Source organism: Muscardinus avellanarius (assembly GCF_963383645.1).
Source record: "Muscardinus avellanarius genome assembly, chromosome: 1".
NCBI classification, from domain to species: domain Eukaryota; kingdom Metazoa; phylum Chordata; class Mammalia; order Rodentia; family Gliridae; genus Muscardinus; species Muscardinus avellanarius.
In genome coordinates, this window is record NC_137786.1 from 226,349,350 (window position 1) to 226,369,722 (window position 20,373).

The following is a 20,373-nucleotide window of genomic DNA, read 5'->3' on the forward strand; positions in this document are numbered from 1 at the left end:
GTGCGGCAGCCCAGGGAGAACAGGGTGAGAGTGTCCATCTGGGTGTGAGGCCCTGAGCAGTGGCATGGTATGTCCTGCAGGGATGTTTGTGACCAACTGGCTCAAGCGGTAAGGAATTTATATGAAGAAGTTTGGAGTTAGGGATGGCACAGGGACTCGGAGATACTAGAGCTTCAGGCTGGCATCTCTGTAATCCTCTGGGCCTTTCTCTTGGTACTGAGAGATCATGTCTGCTCTGATTGTTGCTGTATAACAAACCACTCCAACATTCAGTGGTGTAAAACAACTTTGTGATGCTGACAGGTCCTGTGGCATAGGAATCTGGACAGGATGCAGTAGGGGTGGCTTATCTCTGCTCGGTGTGTTCTCGGGGGCCTTGGTTGGGAAGAATAGAACCACGGGGGTTAGAGTCTTACAGAAACCTCTGTATTCTAGTGCCAGGTGCATCAGGAAAGCTCAGAAGACTGTCAGTCAAAGCACCTGCACTTGGCCCATGTCTGTGGCTTGGGCTTCTCCCGGTGTGGCCCAGTCAGGGGCATCGGTCTTGTTCCTGGGGCTCAGGGCTGTAGGGCAGTGTTCTGGCAACCGAAGTCAGATAACACATCATTTCTACTGTGCTCTTTAATGAAGCAGTCACAGCCCTGCCAGATTCCAGAGAGAAGAACGCAGATTTCACCTCTCCATGGGAGGAGCATTAAAGAATTTGTGTCTATGTTTTTTTTTCTCTTTTCTTTTTTTTTCTTCTTCTGGTGGCATTGAGTATTGAACCCAGGGGAATTCTACCTTGGAACTACACTCCCAGCCCTGTTTGATTTTTATTTTGAAACAAGGTCTTGTTAGGTGGGCGAGTCTCACTACTTACTGAGGCTGGTCTTAAACCAGTGATCCCTCTGTCTCAGCCTCCCAAGTACCAGAATTATAAGCATGCACCACCACGCCCAGCTTATGCCCACATTTCAAAACTATCACAGAGTTTCAGCTCCGTTAGACAGCACTTTGCAACAGCATCACCAGTAGTAAAAATGGGAGCTGCTAGAAAATCCCTGGATTTCCGTATCAGGGAGGAAAACTACCTACCCTTGAAGCTGACTTCCCCTGTGGCTCACTGGCTGGTCTGTGGGTCGTATGGTCATTACCGTCCCTAGCTGGAATGGAATGCCAGAAAAATGAGTACCACAGGGACAAGATTGCCAGGATCACCACAGAATAGATCATGATTCATTCTCGGGGGTGGCAACATTGCTGCCCAAACAAAATCAGCATTCTGTTAAGCAGAAAAAGGGCAGGGGCCAGGGTGTGGCTATTTGGTGGGTCGAAGTGCCTTCTCTGGATGGCAGCGTGGGATGCAGAAAGCCTTCTGTGATCAAGTCCGTTTGAGAAATTCCCATTTTTCTCTCTTGGAAATGTGAGACGGCACACTAACCTGTTAAGAGGCTCCAGGAAGTGTGACTGCGAGGAACCCTGCTTATCTTGGCAACCACAGCAGTTAGTTTTATACAGACCCCTTCTGACATGGGCTTCCATTCATAAGAATGAATGACTATGCTTTGGAAAAGCTATGAAAGGTTTTCTTTTTGGGCTCCTGCTGTTATAAAGTACCATAGACTGGGTGGCTTATTTAAAAAAAAAAAAAAGCCTTCATTTTCTACATTTTTGAAGCCTGGGTGCCTGGGCTCAGGGTGTGAGCATGAGGACCCGGTTGAGGGCCCTCTTCATGGCTAGCCATTATCAGCTGCTCGTGTCCTCACATGACAGGAAGAGAGGAAATCGAGCTCTTGACACACTGGTGGAGATCAAGTACTCTGAGATGAGAAGTTCAGCTCTTGAAAAGATGGAGCCAGGGCTAGAGCATGGGGAAAGCGAGGCAGAGCCTGCGTACAGGCCAGGGGTAGGGCGGGGTCTGGAGCCATGCCCAGCTAGAGGAACTGCAAGGGAGCCAGTCTTGAAGCAGTGGAACCTGCGAATTGGCTTGATTTCTGTGTTAGAACTAAGAAACCTCAACGTGAATGTAACCTGGAAATCTAGCATTAGGCGAAACCCAGCAAGTTAAATAGTTCTCAACTTTTTAAGTAGGATACGAGAACGACGGGGACCTTCTAGGCCAGTCTGCACTTCTGGGCTCTTTCAGTAGTGCAGGCAGGATGCCCTGGCCCATCCTTTGCCCCTGTTTGCACTTAGGCGCTTTGCCACCCTTCCTGGGCGCTGCATTTTCGCAGGGAGCTGCATCGCAGGGCTCCTTGCCACTGGCTCTTGGTACGTTTGGTGGAGGGCAGTGCCTTGGAGTGAGTATCTTCCCATCCCCTTTCATATGTTGAAGCCTAATGTAGATCTAGGATTTCCCAGCCTCTCTGGAACTAGGAGAAATATGTGCTTGCTGTTTAAGCCACCCAGTTTAGAGTATCGTTGATACAGGAACCTGAACAGGCGGATAGAGTTATTAGCAGAAGAGTCTCCTGGGTGACTCCTCTGTGTTCTCGGCACACACCGTAGGCCCTGCCTTCCGCCGTCCCAGTTCCGGGTCAGCTCCACCGTGGTCTAAAGCGGGGAGCCTGGGCTTTTGGTTCTGGTGACCCGCCTGGCTTCTTCATCCCCTCAGCTCACTCTTGCTCGTTTTCAAAATGTCTCTCCGTCCTTTGTCTGGCATCTTGCCCATCCATCCTTTTATAATCAGTTCTGTGTATCATACTACTTTGGCTTAAGTAACTAGAGGCTTTTTTTTTTTTTTTTTTTTACTGAATTTTGAGTGATTTAGAGCCCAGATACACTTAATTGATTTGAGATCATTGTCTAAGAAAAGTTGTTTTCACTGGCATTTTACCTGGAGAGCCTTTTTTTTCCCCCTGCATAAAAAGAGATTTGGAATGCTGGTGCCGGTCTTTATGAAACTCCTCCAGGACTGGCCGGCTGTTGCCTGGTTGACCAAGGTCACTTCTCTCTCCTTCCTCCACAGTGCTTGTTTTCTAAAGCAAAGATGCAAACAAAGCAGGGGCCTTGGCCCACAAGCTCTAACGTGAGGACAATTTCACATTATGCCATTTTGGAGGAAAAGTAAAAGATACATAGTTTATGAAAAGGAGGAATCACGTATTTGGCCGTACAACCACACTGGTCTGTCACATGAGAACGCTGGTACACGGTAGGTCTTTAATGACTAGGAGTGTCTGAATTAATGCCTAACCAGAGGCACAAGGTGCAGGGGAGGCGAGGGGAGGTGGAGACTAATTCTTAGGGAGAAGAAACAAAGCTTTTTGCTCAGTCAGTCTTCGGCCTCACGCCACGGTAGCCTGCCAGCTCTCTAAGTGGCACCTTGTCTGCTTTTTATTTTCTACTTAGATTCTACTTGCTAATTAAGTCCAGTGGGAAGGGGCTACCCATGCCTTCAAAGCTACTTCCTGTTAGTGAGATGACAGTGGTTAGTGTAAGATGGACCTTATCATTGGCAGCACCAACAGGAAGAGCAGTTGACCTGCTCTCCCTCGATCTCCTTGAGTGGCGTCTGACCACAGCAGAGTGCTTTGCTGTAAGAGTTAAAAGAGACAAGCCTGTGCCTGGCATATACTAACCATGCAGTAATTGCTGGCTGTTTTTCATATTTATCAGTCATCAGCTGATGTTTATTGAACATATATTTTGTGGTAAGCACTTGAAGACTGCTAAGAGGCAGAAAGAAACTTGAACTTGACCTGTATAATGCTAACTTGTTTTCTTAATCCTCTATGATCTGGAGTCCCACATTATGGCAGATCGTTCAAAATTACATGTTAGAAAGCAACATATAATAAGGTGGCATCGAAGATGGATTAGCTGCAAACTTAGCATGGTGATTAGAAAACACTTTTGGAGTGACGCCCTCTGTCAGCAACAGTGAGAGGGAGGGAGCAAAGCAGCGAGGCCCGTGGTCTCCGTGCAACACAGCTGAGCCAGTCTCAATACATGCAGGTTGAACGCGCACTAGCCTTCTGTGGGCTGAGTGCACAGTGATGCGGGAGAGACGAGGCGGGACCCTTCCATAGTGGCTCTTGCATGTCTGCCAGTTTAGGAGATAGTTTGGGTTAACAGCTGCCCGAGTTCAAACCTCAGTTTTGTCTGTTTCTGCAACATAGCTTGGAGTAAGTTCTTCCTCCTCCTCCTCCTCCTCCTCCTCCTCCTCCTCCTCCTCCTCGCCGCCTCCTCCTCCTCCTCCTCCTCCTCCTCCTCCTCCTCCTCCTCCTTCTTCTTCTTCTTCTTCTTCTTCTTCTTCTTCTTCTTCTCCTTCTCCTTCTCCTTCTCCTTCTCCTTCTCCTTCTTCTTCTTCTTCTTCACTGGGGTTGAACCCTAGGCATTCCAACTCCGAGCTACATCCTCAGCCCTTCTTATTTTTTTCCCCTCTATTATTTATTTATTTATTTTGGTGGTACTGGGGGTAGAACCCAGAGGCTTTCTACCTCCGGGCTATACTCCCAGACTTTTTTATATTTTATTTGGAAACAGGGTCTAAGTTGCTGAGAGCCTCACTAAGTAGGTGAGGCTGGCTTCGAACCCGTGCGATCCTCCTGTTGCGTGCGCCACCACGCCTGGCTAAGCCCTTCTTATTTTAAAACGAGCTCTCACAAAGTTGCTGAGGGTCTTCCTAAATTGCTGAGGCTGTCCTTGAACCTGTGATCCTCCCAGTCTCCCAAGTACTGGTATTACAGGTGTATGCCACTGTGCCTAGCTCCTCCTCTTCCTTGAACCTCAGTTTTTGTGTATAAAGAGATAATTATGGTGATCTCACAGAAGTACTGTGAGGGCCCAGCATCTTTTCTTACATAAAAATACATTCAATCAATTTTAATTCATAAATATATGATTATATGGGGTCATGTCAACATGCTTAACCCCAAACACACATATACAGTAGCTCATAAAATTTTATATTGGGCATGTGTCAATTTCCTACTAGGTTTCCCTCCTTTCCTTATAATTTTCTTTTCTTTCTTTCCTTTTTTTTAATGTAGTACTGGGGATTGAGCCCAGGGGCATTCTACTTCTGAGCTACATCTCCAGCCCTATTTTTTATTATTTTTTATTTTGAAACAGGTCTCACTAAGTTGTGGAGGGTTTCACTAAGTAGCTGATGCTGGCCACAAACCCAGATCTTCCTGTCTCAGCCTCCCAAGTACTAGGATTACAAGCGTGCACCACCGCACTGGCTTCCTTATAACCTTCTAGTTATCCAGCAATTGCTCTAAAGGAATTCACATGTAGCTGCCACCATTTGCAATACCTGGAAAGTCATCTTTGAGGAAAACCAACACTTCCAAGAAAAAGTAACAACACTAAGTTAAAAAAGAAAGAAAGAAAGCTCTGTGATTATTCACTTGCCCATCCTGAGCCCCTAAAGGTGTTTGTGAGTATTTGGTGAGGTCATCAAAGTGCTTTGAGAACCAAGACCCTGAAATGCCTCCAGATGTAATGTTGATGAGGCTTGGGGAGGGAGAGCAGTGAGGGTGGGTGGGAGTGAGATGCGCGTGTGCCCTGGGCCTGGGACATCAGGAGGCAGGTTGAGGCCTGGGCACACAGGACCCAACTCTCCTGGCATAAGGGCAGATCAGCACCTACCATCCAGCCTGGCGTGACTGAGAACTGGTGGCCCTGTGACCCATTCTAGCTCCTTCCCACGTCCTGTCTTCTGACCATTCACCAAAGTTTGGGTTCTTCACTTCATGTAATTTCCTAGAAGAGATTTCCTAAGATAATTAGTCTATCAGCCATCCAAAATCTAAGTTCTACGTCTTGTTAAAATTTGTTAGTGCATTTTATCCTAGAAAGCTTTCCCCCCTCAATTCCTTTAAATTGTAGTTCCTGCCGGGCGTGGTGGCACACGCTTAAAATCCCCGCGCTTGGGAGGCAGAGACAGGAGGATCGCGCTGGTTCGGAGCCAGCCTTGCTGGCTTGAGACGACACCCTGTTTCCACATTAAAAAAAAGTTAAAAAATAGGTCTGGGAGTGTAGCCCATGGGAGTGTATCCTGGAGGTAGAAGGGCTTCCAGGAACCCCAGTACCGCCAAAATAAATAAATAAATAAATAAATAAATAATAAATTGTAGTTCCTTGCATTTTATGAGCTATAGGAGAAGCCAGTATTTGAATGGCAGACAAAGGGGAAGGTGGAGGGCAGGTGGCAGTTTCTGGAGGGCAGTACACCTCCAGAGACCACCAGTGTTCACAGGTGGTAGCCAGGCCCTCCATATAGTTGAGCGGGCTCCAGGTTCTACTACATGTGGAGAGATTAGAGCGCACTCTACTTTCTATACTATGGAGTGCATTGCCACTTTCTACATTTCCCAGCAAGTCATTCTCCTGTCAGACTATGGCACATCTAAGCCAACATATTTATAGAGGGGAATAACTTCATACTCCAATGGTAAAAATACTAATTTAGGGTTAAAAAGCTCAAGTTTTATTTCTCCTATTTTCTGTCCAATTCGTTGAGTTGTATCGAGGGCTTTTAGAAGGGGGCGAGTCGTCCACTGGATGAAGGGGGCAAGGAAGCTGTGTATACGCTGAGTGGTGGTTCTGTGGCTTCCAGGGTGTTAGCCTGTCTGGCATTTTTCAGGGTTTCTGTTCATTAACTGTTGCAGGGCAGATGTGCCGCTCATTCTGGGATGAGGTGGACAGACACTGTGGGCGTTAAGGTCTGTTCTTCAGGTGCCATGTCTGTCCATCTGCTTCTACCACAGCAGGGGCCAGGGTGTCTGGGCAGCTTTGTCCCCCTTTGAAGAGGGAGCCGATGCTGCATTTTCTGTGCACACCATGTTGCCTTGTGAGGGTGTTCTGCTTGGGGATGACATGCTGCTGGAAATATTTCATGATGCCCAACACGTACAGTCCAGAACTTTAACACATGCAAAAATGGTGTAGAGCTGCCGGGTCTAGTGGTGCATGCTTGTAGTCCCAGTACTTGGGAGGCTGAGACAGGAGGAGCTGGGTTCACAGCCAGCCTCAGCTACTTAGTGAGGTCCTCTGCAATGCAGTGAGACCCTGTTTCAAAATAATTAAAAACAGGGCTGGGGGTATAGCTGGGAAGTAGAATGCTTGTGGGTTGAATCCCCAGTACCACAAAAAAAAAAAATTTTTTTTTTGGTCCAGAGTTCTAGTCTCTGAGTCCCGATGATCTGCAGGAATCAGCTCTTGAGGGATCTTTCACCAGAACATGTGTCCAAGAGAAGCTAAGATGTCTCCTGAGATGGCCATCGCTCAGTCTGTCTCTCTCCTTCTCATTTGTCTTCTCTTTCTTTTTCTTCCTCTTGTTCTTTTATTTTTCAGTCTCAAAGTTTTTTTCTCTTTCCTTGCACATCTCTCCTTCTCCCCTACTCTCTCTTCTGTTCTCATTTTTGGGGGCTCTGGGATCTGCCTGATACGGTTCGCTGACACCTTCCTGCTCATCTTTCTTGATGGGGTTTCCTTACCTTCTTGGCTCTGGTCCCATTTGAGATGGGTGAGTGGATCTTTCTCATGTTGAGATTAACTTCTCTGACTATGAAAGGGTGCTCACTGGGCAGCTAAGACTGTGAAGTCCTCAGCTTCTTCCCCAAACCCAGAAGGTGGGAGGCTCTCGCCAGCAAGCCCTGCTCAGCATCCATCATCCTAGCCGTGGGCACAGTCTTCCTCTTTGACAACGCAGGTTATTGTCTTTCTGGCTACAGATTGAGGAGACTCGGCTCAACATTGACAAGATCTCAGAGCACGTGGAGGAAGCTAAGAAGCTCTACAGTATCATTCTCTCTGCACCGATTCCAGAGCCAAGTGAGTGTGTCCGGAGATTTGAGTCACCCAGTGCGACTCTTTGTACTGGGCCTGGCCAGCCTGGTTTTCCTCGCTGTTGTGAACAGCAGGGGAGTGTACACATGACCTTGCACTAGTGCACACATCACATCGCCTCCTTATCTTCTTCACTGTAGCTGAGTTTCCACTGCCAGGATACCATCAGGTCTCCTTTTTTACCATCCCCCTCCAACCATGGAGCCAGACATTCCTCGGCTCCCGCGGGTCCCTCCCGAGACTAGCAGTGGCCTCACTGCCTCCTCCGGGCCCCATTCTCTGCCCACCTGGGCCTAGTGTGCACCCTGTTTCCCTCCCTGACATGTGTCCCCAGTCTCCTTTCTGAGTCCTACCAGATGAGGTCCATCTCGTCCCACAAGGCCACCAGGTTGTCTCAGATGGTTCATTTTCACAGGAATCCATCCCTCTGTCCCTAAAATGACTTTTTTTGTTTGTTTTGGTGGTACTGGGGCTCCTGGAAACCCTTCTACATCCAGACTACACTCCCAGACACCTATCTTTTATATTTTTATTTGGAAAAAGGGTCTCTTAAGCCAGCGCGGCTGGCTCGAACCTGCGCGATCCTCCTGTCTCCCAAGCGCAGGGATTACAAGCGAGCGCCACCACGCCCGGCTAAAATGACATTTTTAAAAAACCATTATTGAGGCTAACTTTTGCTCCCCTACATTTTGAGAGTAGAGTTTAGGGCTGTATTTTTCGTTCCTTAAGAACAGGGAGTGAGCCTGTTTACATCAGTTCTACTCTACCCCCTACCCCTGTGACCCTCTATTCTCTAGATTGTTCTAGCAGAGCATATGGGGATCGTCTCGGTCACGTTCCTGTCTTCTCCACCACCTTTTCTCCTGATCCCATGCTACCTGCACTTGAGCCAGCTTTCACTGGTGCGCTCCGGGCACTCTATTCCCTCCTACCTTTTGCACATGGTCCCCCCCCTGCTCCCCCCCCCCCCCCACACACACACACACTTCTACGCCTCCAGCTCTCAGTCTTGTTTGCTGCCTGGTTAACCCTTAGTCCTTTGAGGCTCAGTCCTACTGTCTGTGTCTTCAGAAGCTCTCTCCTGTCCCTCCAGGCTGCGCGGGCCCCTCACAACCCTCCGCCCCGTGCACGCCTGGACCAGAGCTCAAGCGCGCTCCCCGCTGCATGTCAGCGCTCCCGGTTTGTTACCTCCACCTTCAGGACAGATCTGTATCTTCCCCTGGGATTCCTTAGTTTCTAGCTCGGTTACAAGCTTGCAGTAGTTGCTGAAGGGCGGTGTGAATCACTGGTTGCAGCTAATCCTTATTTGCTCCATACCTCCCAGGACAGCTCAAGGCACGTAGCGGGCGCATCAGAGACATTTTACTTCATCCTCAGTTGATGAGTCTTGCGTGAAATCTAGTGCCCTCAGAACTCCTAGAGAAGCCTCTCCCAGCTTCTGACATGAAACCCTCATGCTAAACCAGACCTTGCTCGCAAGGCTCGCAAAAATTACTTGGGGAGGCTCATCAAAAATGGAGATTCCAGCTGGGCATGGTGTTGCATACTTGTAATCTCAGTCTTGGGAGGCTGAGACAGGAGGATCGTAAGTTCGCCACCAGCCTCAGCTACTTAGTGAGGCTCTCCACAACTTAGTGAGACCCTGTTTCAAAATAAAGAATAAAAAAAAATAGGGCTGGGGGGTAGCTTGGAGGTAGAACTCCCCTGGGCTCAATCCCTAGTACTGCAAAAAAGAAAAAAAAGGGGGGGAGGGATTCTAGGGCTCCAACTCTAGGTGTCTTTATTCTGTAGGTCTGGGGTGGGATACCTGGGAAATGCCTTTTATTCTAATTAAGAATTTATCTTAGGTGTGGGAGATTGAACCCAGGACTTTGTGCCTGCTCGGCACATGATCTACCACTAAGCTACACACCCAGCCCCAGAGAGCCTTCAAATGCAAGCTCTCTGTGACTGTAATACCAGATTCTGGGGGGCACACTGGATGAACGCTGCTGTGGGCAGAGGTACCCGGGAAAGCTCCCGTCCCTCTCCTGACTGCTGAGGCTCACAGAGCGGTTAATGTTCTCTTTTTAATTGGTTCTGCCTCCTCCATTAACCCAGAAACCAAGGATGACCTCGAGCAGCTCACCGCGGAGATCAAGAAAAGGGCCAACAATGTCCGGAACAAACTGAAGAGTAAGAAGGGAGCCCCCACGCCGCCCGCCGGCCTCAGCTGCCGGCCGCCCCTCTGAACTGACGCTCATCTTAGCAGAAGGGCGCCCCGTGTCCCAGCTTTGCATGTGCTTTAGGCCCTGTCCCTGGGAGGGCCTCTGGTGGCCTCAGAAGTTTGCCTTCTCTTGGATCCTGACGAAGCTGAGTCTGTCATTGAGGTTGGGAGATGGGAGTCGGGATGCGCTTTCGGCCTCCCACTTGGTCTGTAGCCCGCTCCCTCAGCGTGCTCTTCCTGGTTCTGTTTCCCCAGCACCTACATTCATTTGAACGGTAATTTTGGAGATACACACAGACAGGGTTTATTACTCGGTCTACAGGTATTTTTTGGTGGGTGCCTTTCAACACTCCCCCCTCTACTTATTTCCTCTCTCCCTCTCTGGAGCAGGAGCACGATACCTCTGAGCTACACTCACTGCCCTGTTTTATTTTTTATTTTGAAATAGGGTCTTACTAAGTTATGGAGGGTCTCCCTAAGTTCCTGAGGCTGGCCTTAAACTTCTGATCCTCCTGTCTCAGCCTCCCAGTTACTGGGATTACAAGTGTGTGCCACCATACCCAGCCCTTTCCACTTTAGAGCATAGATTCAATTATCTTGGGGGCTCCAAAGTTTTGCTTAGTTCATGGTTATTGTGTATATTCTTGCCCAGAATATTTGGTGGGTCCATGATTGCTCAGGTGAGAACCCAGTTTATCATTTCTTCCCCCCAAATAAATAATAACTGTTTTAATGGGCACAGACAGGGCATCATTAGTAGCAGCTTCTAATAGTAATAATGACAGTGTGGCTGCCACGATGGTAAACACTTTATGTGCATTTTCAGTCTTCACATTGGTATTGTGAGGTTAAGCATCCCTATTCTAAAAATACAAAACTCTGAAATGCTCAAAAATTTAAAACTATTTGAGAACTAACATGATACCACCACATGTGAGGAATTCCGTACCTAACCTCATGTGATAGGTCTCAGTTAAAAATCAGGTGCACTAGAGGCAGGAGGACTGTAGGCTTGAGGCCAGTGTATTGTAACTTTGTAAGATCCTGTTTCAAAATAAAAATAAAATAGGGCTGGGTGTAGCTCAGAGGTAGAATGTCCCTGAGCCCCATCCCCAGTACCTCACAATAAAACAAGACAAGCCAAAGCCCCCCATAAGCAAAACAACAGCAACAAACAAACAGAAAACAAAAGCATGAAAGGAGCAGGAACACTAAAAATATGAAATAGAATCACCTTTAGGCTATGTTTATATACATATATATGAAACATGAATGAATTTTGTCTTATCCCCAAGATATTTTATCGTGTATGTGTAAACATTCCAAACTCCAAAAAATGTCTGAAATCCCAAATACTACTAGTCCCTGGCTTCTCAGTTATGGGGTATTCATCTGGTACTGTTATAGGTTCCATTTTACAAACCAGAGAACAGAAATGTCAAGGGAATTGAAGTGGCCTCCCCAAGGTCACACAGCTGGCGAGTGGCAGGACAGGGATTGGGGCCAGGTCTCTTGGCCGCCAGGACCTGTACTGCAAACTGTTGTGCTCAGACCTGGCAGTGAACAGAAAAGGCTGAGGACAGTGAGCCTGGCTCATGTGGGCTGACGGCCGAGACGGCAACTCCCTGTGCTCCAGTGCACGGCCCGTGTGGAGGAGGGACCGGGAGGTGTCAGTGATCGCTGTGTTACGTGGAAGGAAGGGCAGCTGTGTTGCTGGAATAACCTTTCTCTCATTGCAGGCATGGAGAAGCATATCGAAGAAGATGAGGTTCGCTCATCAGCAGACCTTCGGATCCGGAAATCCCAGGTAAGGCGGTCCTGGCCTAGCAGTCTTCTCCAGTCTCTTAAGTTGTCTCCTCCACTTCTTCCTTTTCCTTGCCATGGAGATTCTTTTCTCTTTTCTTTTTTTTTTTAAGCTCAGTTTGAAGAACTAGTAAAAGGACTGTCCGGGTCGAAGCAGAAGCAGGGGTCAAGCTGGAGGTAGACCTTTAGCTCTTCTCTAAGGAGGCCCCTGAAGAACTAAGACTCTCCACAGTGTAGTGTTAGTCTCTCCTGGTTTCACAGGAGAAACTGTGAGAAGGAGGAAATTGAGGAGAAGAAATTGATGTCCTTTAAAGATTGTTAGTCGTTAGCTCTCCGCTTTGGTTGTCAACATTATCCTTGTCCTTCGAGAACTGACGTGACGTTCAAGTGCCCATGACGCATGTATTAGGCTGGAGAAGAGACAAGAGGCTGGTAGATTTCTAGTCAGATTCTTATAATTATTTTTGTCTGCATTTGCTTGTTGATAGTGGTTTTGGAAAAAGTAACTGGTGATTTTACAAAGGAGAAACAAGTAGAGTTTGGTGCTTGAGAGGTGGGCAAGGAATAAGTTATTCTAAAGGGTTGAGTGTAAGTGCCCAGCGCGAGGGAGAGACTGGATCTACTTATAAGCAAGACTGGTTGGGGAGATCAGTTAGCGTAAAAACTCAAGGGTATTTGGCAAGGATTACCTATGGGAAGGGAGGCTGACAGCTTTAGGAAGCAAAGTAGGAGATCATTACATAAGATGAGGTAGAACAGTGTAAGGAGACAGAATTATACTCATGGTGCCCTTGGCATGGGGGAAGGTCACAGGAAGAGCTGGGGGTAAGCTGGGGATAGGCAAGAGTGCCAACGTTGGCAGGCAAAGGAGGTAGTTTCCCTGCTTTGAGAGGGGTGGGTGTGGAGCATGTATGTAGTACACACACACACACACACACACACACACACACACACACAGCATCAGTGTTGTTGTTGTTGGTGGGGTGAGATTGAGAGCCAGACGAGAAGAGAACAGCCTGTCTGGAGGAGAGTTTGTAGTGGGTTAGCAGATGCTGAGTTTGGCAGATGATATAGAGCTACATTTCAGAGGTCTTTGAATACCAGTCTAGGGAATTTGGATCTGGTCCAGTAGTTTATAGCCATTTATTTCAGGCCGTGGGATATTGGGAGGACACGGTGGCTGTTTGAAAGCTGGCTTCCAGTGGAGAAGAGGCCAGAGGCTGGCAGATCTCCAGTTGGGTTTTCACAGTGATTTTGGTTTGAATTTTACATGTTGGTAGTAGGTTTGGAAAAAGTAAAGATACTGGTGATTTGGCAAAGGAGAAACAAGTAGGGCTTGATGCTGAGAGTTGGGCAAGGAATAAGAATTATTATAATTATTGTGAAGGTTTGGTCTTTTGAAAGACTCTATCTCCTTGAGAGCAAGAAGAGTTGGGGAGATCAGGTAGGGTAAGAACTCGAGGATCTTTGGCAACCTTTACCTGTAGAGGGGAGGCTGGCAGCTTTAGAAGGCAAGCCAAGGGTTGTGCCGAGAAATTCTCCAGTCTAAGAAGGTGCATGGTGTCAAGATCTCCAGAGATGATCTCCTTTGCCTCACAATTACCATGTGAGGTCAGCTGGCAGGTAAACCGATACTTGAAACCACACTTTGATGCTCGATGGCCGTGGGCTCTCCTAGGGACTCAAAGCTAGCAAGTAAAGTGGAGTCTTACCTTTGGTCCTTTTGGTTCCCAGCCCAGTGCTGCATGGGCCAGGCTAGGTGTGTGTGGGGGGTTCTGCCAGTTATGGACCTCTCCCCTCCCTCACTTCCTGGGGGCCTAATCACTCCACGTTGTTCCCCCAGCATTCCGTCCTGTCTCGGAAGTTTGTGGAGGTGATGACCAAGTACAACGAGGCTCAGGTGGACTTCCGTGAACGCAGCAAAGGGAGAATCCAGCGGCAGCTCGAAATTAGTATGTGTTTGGGGTTTGGCCTGTGCCCCTCCTCTGCCTCGTCCTACCATGTTGTGAGACTTTGGGGAAACAGCAGCAGCCCTGCTTTGACTTCTGCATTGTATTTTATGCCCAAGGCCAGAACAGAGGGTCTAGCCTTGGCACTCCCTGAATGCTGCATTTTAGGCTGGAAGGTGGCTCGTGGTCTAGCAGGACCAAGGCATTTTATTCCTGTGGGATCCAACACTTCTTCATACCGAGGAGGAAACACCTGGTTAACAGTTGCTCTCCCATGGACTTGTAATATATTTTTTCTGTCTGTTAGATAGTAAAGCATATTTACTAAATAAAAGTGCAGTGCTAGTTGCTGTGAGGAATAAAGAAATTAATAAAGTCATGCCCTTTAGCAATTTAATGCCATAGAAGGCAGAGTCCTGTGGGGGGAATGTGCTTTAAGTGGGAGGAGTGGTATAAACAAGGCTGTAAGCAGGAAAAAGCAAGTGTCAACAGATGAATAGATGAAATGTGGTACATATCTATGTTGAATGAAATTATGTCATTTGTAAAGGTGGATGGGTTTGGAGAATATCATGTTAAGTGAAATAAGAGACTGAGAAAAAGAAGGGCCACATTTTTTTCTCTCTCTCAAATGTGGAAGCAAGAGAGAAAATCGGAAGGAAAACAGACCTCATGAAAATTAAGAGACCAGTAGGGTGGTGGGAGGGAGTGAAAAAGGAGGCTTGGGGAAGGAAATAGACAAATAGACTAAATAATGTTATGTGCATATATGGATGTGACATTCTGAATTTTGCCAGCATGTACAATCACAACGCACCAATAAAAATAAAAGGAAAAGACAAAAGCAAGCGAATCCAGGATTGGCAGGTTGACCAGGGACTGGGAAGACGATGTGTTTGTAGCAGCAGTGTACAGTTAGCATGGTTGAGGGAGGGCTGTGCATGAACCGCTCACTGTAGTGAGGGCCATGGGTTCTATGGTGCAACGTAAAGGGCCTATGGAGTCCGAGCCGGGAGGTACTGTCACTCTAATATGTGCCCTAGGAAGAAAATTGCTGATATGGTTAAGGACGGGTTGGATTAGGGGAGCGGTCAAGCCAGAAGTCAAGTGGCTGTAGTGGCAATGCGGTAGAAGCCTTCGTCTAATGCAGTGCAGTCACCATATTCCTAATTTTTCATGAAACTTGAAATTGGGGTTGTGCTTTGATCTTATATTTGATGCTCTACTTCTCTTGATATAAAGCTGGCAAAAATACCACAGATGAGGAGCTGGAGGAGATGTTGGAGAGCGGCAACCCTGCCATCTTCACTTCGGGGGTGAGTGACTTGGGTACCATGGAAGGGAGGCTGAGCTGCGGTTGCTGGGAGCCAGCGGGCCGCTGCGGGGGCAGCCCTGGTGGCCGGGGTGGCTGAGTGCCTGTCTCTCTGTGGCCTGTCGTAGATCATCGACTCCCAGATTTCCAAGCAAGCCCTCAGTGAGATCGAGGGTCGGCACAAGGACATCGTGAGGCTGGAGAGCAGCATCAAAGAGCTTCACGACATGTTTATGGACATCGCCATGCTGGTGGAGAATCAGGTAACTGGCTGTGCGTCCCAGTGGGGGTGGGGGAGAGGAAAGCTCAGGTGAACCTGAGAGCTGTGAGGAAAGGAACCGGAAGTCAGGCGGGAGAGTCGGGGGATGTGCAAAATGGAGTCAGGAATCCCAGTATCCTGAGGAGGCGCGCATGCTCACTGGGTGCTGCTGCTCATGTGGTGCTTGCCTGTCACTGTGGTCTCACTGTGCCCGCAGTCCTTTCTGTAACTAGGAAGGGCTTGCTGTGTTATGTCAGGTACCTAGTTTACCCAGCCACAGGAACGTTTTTCCTTCTGTTCCTTCTTTTTGTATGGGTTCTTAATGATGTCAACTGAAAACAGTCTCACTACTTCACTGATAATGTGGAAATATGTTTTTTTTTTTCTCCATTTGATGGTGACAACTTAGTAGAGCGTAAACACAGAAGATTTTGTTTTCCTTTAGTTTTGTTTTGTCACCTCTGTGTTTTAAAAAATTTGGCACCTTTCGGTAAGGAACAAGAGCAGACATGAATGAAGATATAGTAAGGGATATTTACAGAAAAACTCAAAACACTCCTGGTGCTTAGTCTGACAGCATGCTTGTCCCAGGCACACCTCAGGATGGGATTCTCTATTGCCTGCATATGAGGTTGGCTTCGCATTGTCACTTGGTCCCTAGTTCTCCCGATGCACTTAAATACGCCTCAGGGTCACAGTGCCAGGAACTTCCAGCTGCTCTGTCCCCTGGATAGGACTGGAAGTGGCTTCCTTAGACTACAACACCTAGTTGAAGTCTGCGTACTGCTTGCCTGCTTCCTGACATCAGTCCTCTGCTCGTTCCTGAGCGCCTTCCCCCGCCCCACTTCTGACATTGAGACCATTTCTCAAGTCTCTCCATCCCCATTTTTCTTTTTTTCCCTCACACTGCCTGGCCGAGGAACTGTTTTGAGATTCAAGTGATGGTAAGTACTTTGCTCTGTTTATGGAGGGCCATAGAGTGACATAAAGTGATGGATTTAGGGTGAGGAAGGCCTGGGTAGATGACGGTAATTTCAAATTTTCAACATGTCCAGGAATTAATGAGAGAGACCAAACTACCCTGTTAGGAAGTAATAGCTGGGAAGCAATTGAGAATCCTAGAGAGGAAGATATTCCCAAATAGCCTGATATCAATGAAGAGGACTAGGAATTTCTCTTGGAGAAAGTTCCCAGCCTTGGATACTTACAGTGAATACCTACTGTGTGCCAGGTGCTACTCTACGGGAGTGAACAAACTCACTGTAGGCCGAGTGAACTTAGGTCTGAGGACAAGAAAGGCCATGCTGGTGATCCTCTGAAAACAGTATTTTGGTTCCTCCCCATGTGCTTATGTTGAAAAAAAAAAAAAAAGATGGGAGGGCGTCTCTCAGTGTATACTCATCTGTAGTTAACAAGCATCTAGACAGGCTATGGTGGACGTTCAGCATGGACGTTCAGCATGGTTCACTGATCCTTGACCAAGTGCCATCAAGGATTTGGGAGCCGTAGATAGTCACACAGGAGTTGTGAAGAGTGCCCTACATAGCCACATGTGGTGCTGCACACCTGTAATCCCAGTTCTTAGGAGGCTGAGACAGGAGGATGGGAGGTTCAAAGACAGCCTTAGCAACCTAGTGAGACTCCCAACAAACTAGCAAGACCCTAAGTAAAAAAAAAAAAAAAAAAAAAAAATTAAAAAAAGGGTAGGATTATGGCTCAGAGGTAGACCACCCCTGAGTTTAACCCCCAGTACCATACACACAAATAATAATCGTAAAAGATAAAAAATAGAAAGAAAAAAGGAAGTGTGCCCTACAGAGGCAGAAGGCTGGGCTGCAAGGTTTCTGGAGGCTCCTCTTAAGCTTTATATGGGAGAATTCCTTCCCCATATTAGCTAGGACTGCTCTGGATGGGCTGTGCGTGACTAGTGTCTTGTTCTTCGCAGGGTGAGATGTTAGATAACATAGAGCTGAATGTCATGCACACAGTGGACCACGTGGAGAAGGCTCGAGATGAAACTAAAAAAGCTGTGAAATATCAGGGCCAGGCCCGGAAGGTGAGCGCCCTCTCCTGCTGCCTTCAGAGAAGAGTCCATTTTGTTTGCTTTCTCTCGCTCTCTTTCCTTCCTATGTGTGTCTCTTTCCGCTGCCACCACCTCTTACATCTGGGGAAAGGGAGCCATGATTGACCGTATTGAGAACAACATGGACCAGTCGGTGGGCTTCGTGGAACGGGCTGTGGCAGATACCAAAAAGGCTGTCAAGTATCAGAGTGAAGCGCGGAGGGTGAGAGCCTGAGTTCCCCCTAGTTGAACTTGCTTCTCCTCTCCCTAGCCACCTCACCTGTGTCCTTAAACCATGCCTTCCCTCTCTGTCCTAGCCATCCAGACCCTTACCTCAGTCTTCCTAGAAATTGTACCTCTTTCCCAGGATGCCTTGCGTGGATCTGGCTCACTTGTTCTCTACCTAAGAACCCACACATGAAAGGCAGTTCAGTTGGGCAGCTGTGTGGCCCAAGTGTTCCTATGAATCCTCTCCTGGATACTGTAGCTCGTGAACTTTTCAAATAAGATGATACACTTGATTCTTCCATTTTTGGAATCTTTCTCTTTACTGTCTTCTACTCTGGTAGCCCAAGCCCTGTCCCCCGTCTCTTTTTCTCTATTTTATACCTAGCACTGTGCTAATTACTATGTCAATATTGCCTCATATCTATGGAAGTGCCTATTTTTCCTGTACTTTTCAATGAAACAATTGAGAGTCAGAGTTTAAGTCATTGGCTTCAGGCCACCTAGTAACTCTAGGAGCCTGGGATACAAGCCTAGACCCCAGCCATGCTGTCCACTGCACCTTTGTGTCTGCTCACTCTTCTCTCTTCTATACTCTGTTGCTCCAGGACTGCTAAGCTTTTCTACTCGTTGGCCATGGGTATCCAGCTCTGGTGACTTCTGTTTTTAACTATGCTTATTTATTTCCTTCTGGCTCTAATATTTTTGTTATTCAGTGCTTTTTCTTCCAGTGTACCTATTGCTTATGCAGGTGTTTAAGGAGCTGGGAGGTTATTTTACATGATAAATTTGCTCTGGATCATACATACAGTATCTCATAGGTAGGAGTGGACTTTAGGGGACAGATGAACAGAAGTTGGAAATCAGAAATATAAAAAATAGAAATTATGGCTATAAAAATATAAAATTTTTTTGAAAAGGAGAACTTAAGTTTCTTCATATCTTCTGGCCATTGCTGCTTGGAGACCCCACTGTATGCCTCTTATTATTACCTGTCCACATAGGAAATACTTTAATGTGAGCTGAGAGCTGTCAAGAAGTAATTTAAAAAATGTAAACTGTCCTAAAAGGATGTCATCATATAGACACATAAGCTGCTTCTTTGGATTGATAGAATGCTTCCTATAAAAGATGAGAGAGGTGGTGTTTTGGATGTATTTTTTCCCTATAATAACAAATCGCTTTTGTCTTATTCCCTTCTCCAGAAATTGATAATTATCATTGTGGTAGTAGTTGTGCTGCTGGGCATTTTAGCCTTGATTATTGGACTTTCCGTTGGGCTGTAAGTGGCCTAAGGGGCTGCTGCACTGAAATGTAAGTAAATGAATGGCTTTGTGGGACTCTGGATTGGCTTCTCCTGAGGCATGTAGCTGGGCAATTCAAATCCTATTTTTTTCCTGTAATAACTATACTTGGGCATAATGCGCTTTCTAAAATTTTGGTAGCCTGTGTGGATTCTCTCATCTTCAAATTCCATTATTGGGTTCTGGCTGCAAGACTTGGGCCTGGTCTCCTGTTACATCCTGTCCTCTGAACTGTCCCATGTTCTCTCTTGTCCTGTAATCTCTCCTGACATACCTGAGCACCTTATTTTGACTCTCTTTACCTGGGACGTGTGGGTGGACGCCGGGTACAATCTACGCCCTGGATCTGGGATCCATCTTTTGGATTCCTGCAGGCAGTTTTGGCTGTTTGGCTTGGTTTTCCATATCTTTCTTAGTATGAAAGAGCTTCACTTTCAGAGTGAAGCTCTGTACTGGGTTTGGAGCCTATGGGGTTTTGTTTGTGGTTGCCTGGTTGGATCTTGAATGAACTAACAGCTAATACTTTTGAGTGTTGAATTGTGGCAGATAATCTACTGAACACCATACATGTGTATCACTGAATCCTCACAATATCTTTATGGAATAAGTGCTAGTATTTTAGGCAGAGAAATTCAGCCTTAAAGGGAAGTAAAAAGGCCAAGTTCACACAGCTACTAGTGGACCTGCGAGAGTTCTTTACTACACTGTAGTTTCTCTTTGTAAAATAAGGTAACTATTTATCATTGTCTACAAAGTCTAGAGAACTTTAGAGGACAGCGACTTTAAAATTTAGGCTATTAGTTTTATTTCAAATTTGTTTAAAAAGATAGAGCTGACCACTAAATTGGGTTTAATAGCAGTTAGCGTAACAAGTATGATCTAATTATTGGGACCTGTAAGGCCTTTGTGACATAAAATATTTTTCTCAATAAAATATTCATGTATAGTTTTCTACAAAGGCCTGTAAAATACAGAAAATGAAAATAATTAGCTTTAAGACTATTGCTAATAACGTTGTAGCATGTTCACATACACATCTATAGTTTTATGTGGTCCAGACTATTATCTACAGTTTCATACTCAGCTACTCAATGCACACGTACGTCCATGTTGATGCCCTGAGCTGATCCTTCAGTTTATTTTTGCTCCAGTGTATCTCTTCATTTCTCCTCATTCCACATGACTGGACGATCTGAATGTTTATTCTACCAACAAGCATTTAGCTTCTTGAGATGAGAAGTACTGAGGTGGCCAACCTCTCAGAAGCACTGTTAGTTTTCTTTTTCTTCTGGAATTGGGAATATAGTCCTTGATGGCTTTTTGCTTGAAAAGTTTGAGTTTTGGTCTGAGTGTGAACTACATCATTGGAAAAATTTTTTAAAGAACAACTGTATCTTTTTGTATCCTTGGGTGAAAGATGTGGCAAATTCATGGTGCCCTTTAACATTCACTGCAAATTCCAGGAATTCAG

General features: G+C 46.6%; 1 protein-coding gene across 2 annotated transcripts in view; it reads left to right on the forward strand.

Moving 5' to 3' along the window:
* STX3 (syntaxin 3) overlaps window positions 1-20,373 on the forward strand; it is a gene marked incomplete at both ends in the record, with an annotated part of 47,544 nt that overhangs the window by 23,818 nt on the left and 3,353 nt on the right. The window contains 8 exons of one of the 2 annotated variants that reach the window (XM_080696788.1): window positions 7,668-7,767; window positions 9,883-9,957; window positions 11,728-11,795; window positions 13,635-13,743; window positions 14,983-15,056; window positions 15,181-15,315; window positions 17,257-17,367; window positions 18,804-18,884. In XM_080696788.1, the coding sequence (XP_080552914.1) occupies window positions 7,668-7,767; window positions 9,883-9,957; window positions 11,728-11,795; window positions 13,635-13,743; window positions 14,983-15,056; window positions 15,181-15,315; window positions 17,257-17,367; window positions 18,804-18,884 (753 nt within the window). Of the gene's footprint in view, window positions 1-7,667; window positions 7,768-9,882; window positions 9,958-11,727; window positions 11,796-13,634; window positions 13,744-14,982; window positions 15,057-15,180; window positions 15,316-17,256; window positions 17,368-17,485; window positions 17,597-18,803; window positions 18,885-20,373 lie in introns of those variants that run through there. The other variant, XM_080696789.1, reaches the window with a different exon arrangement.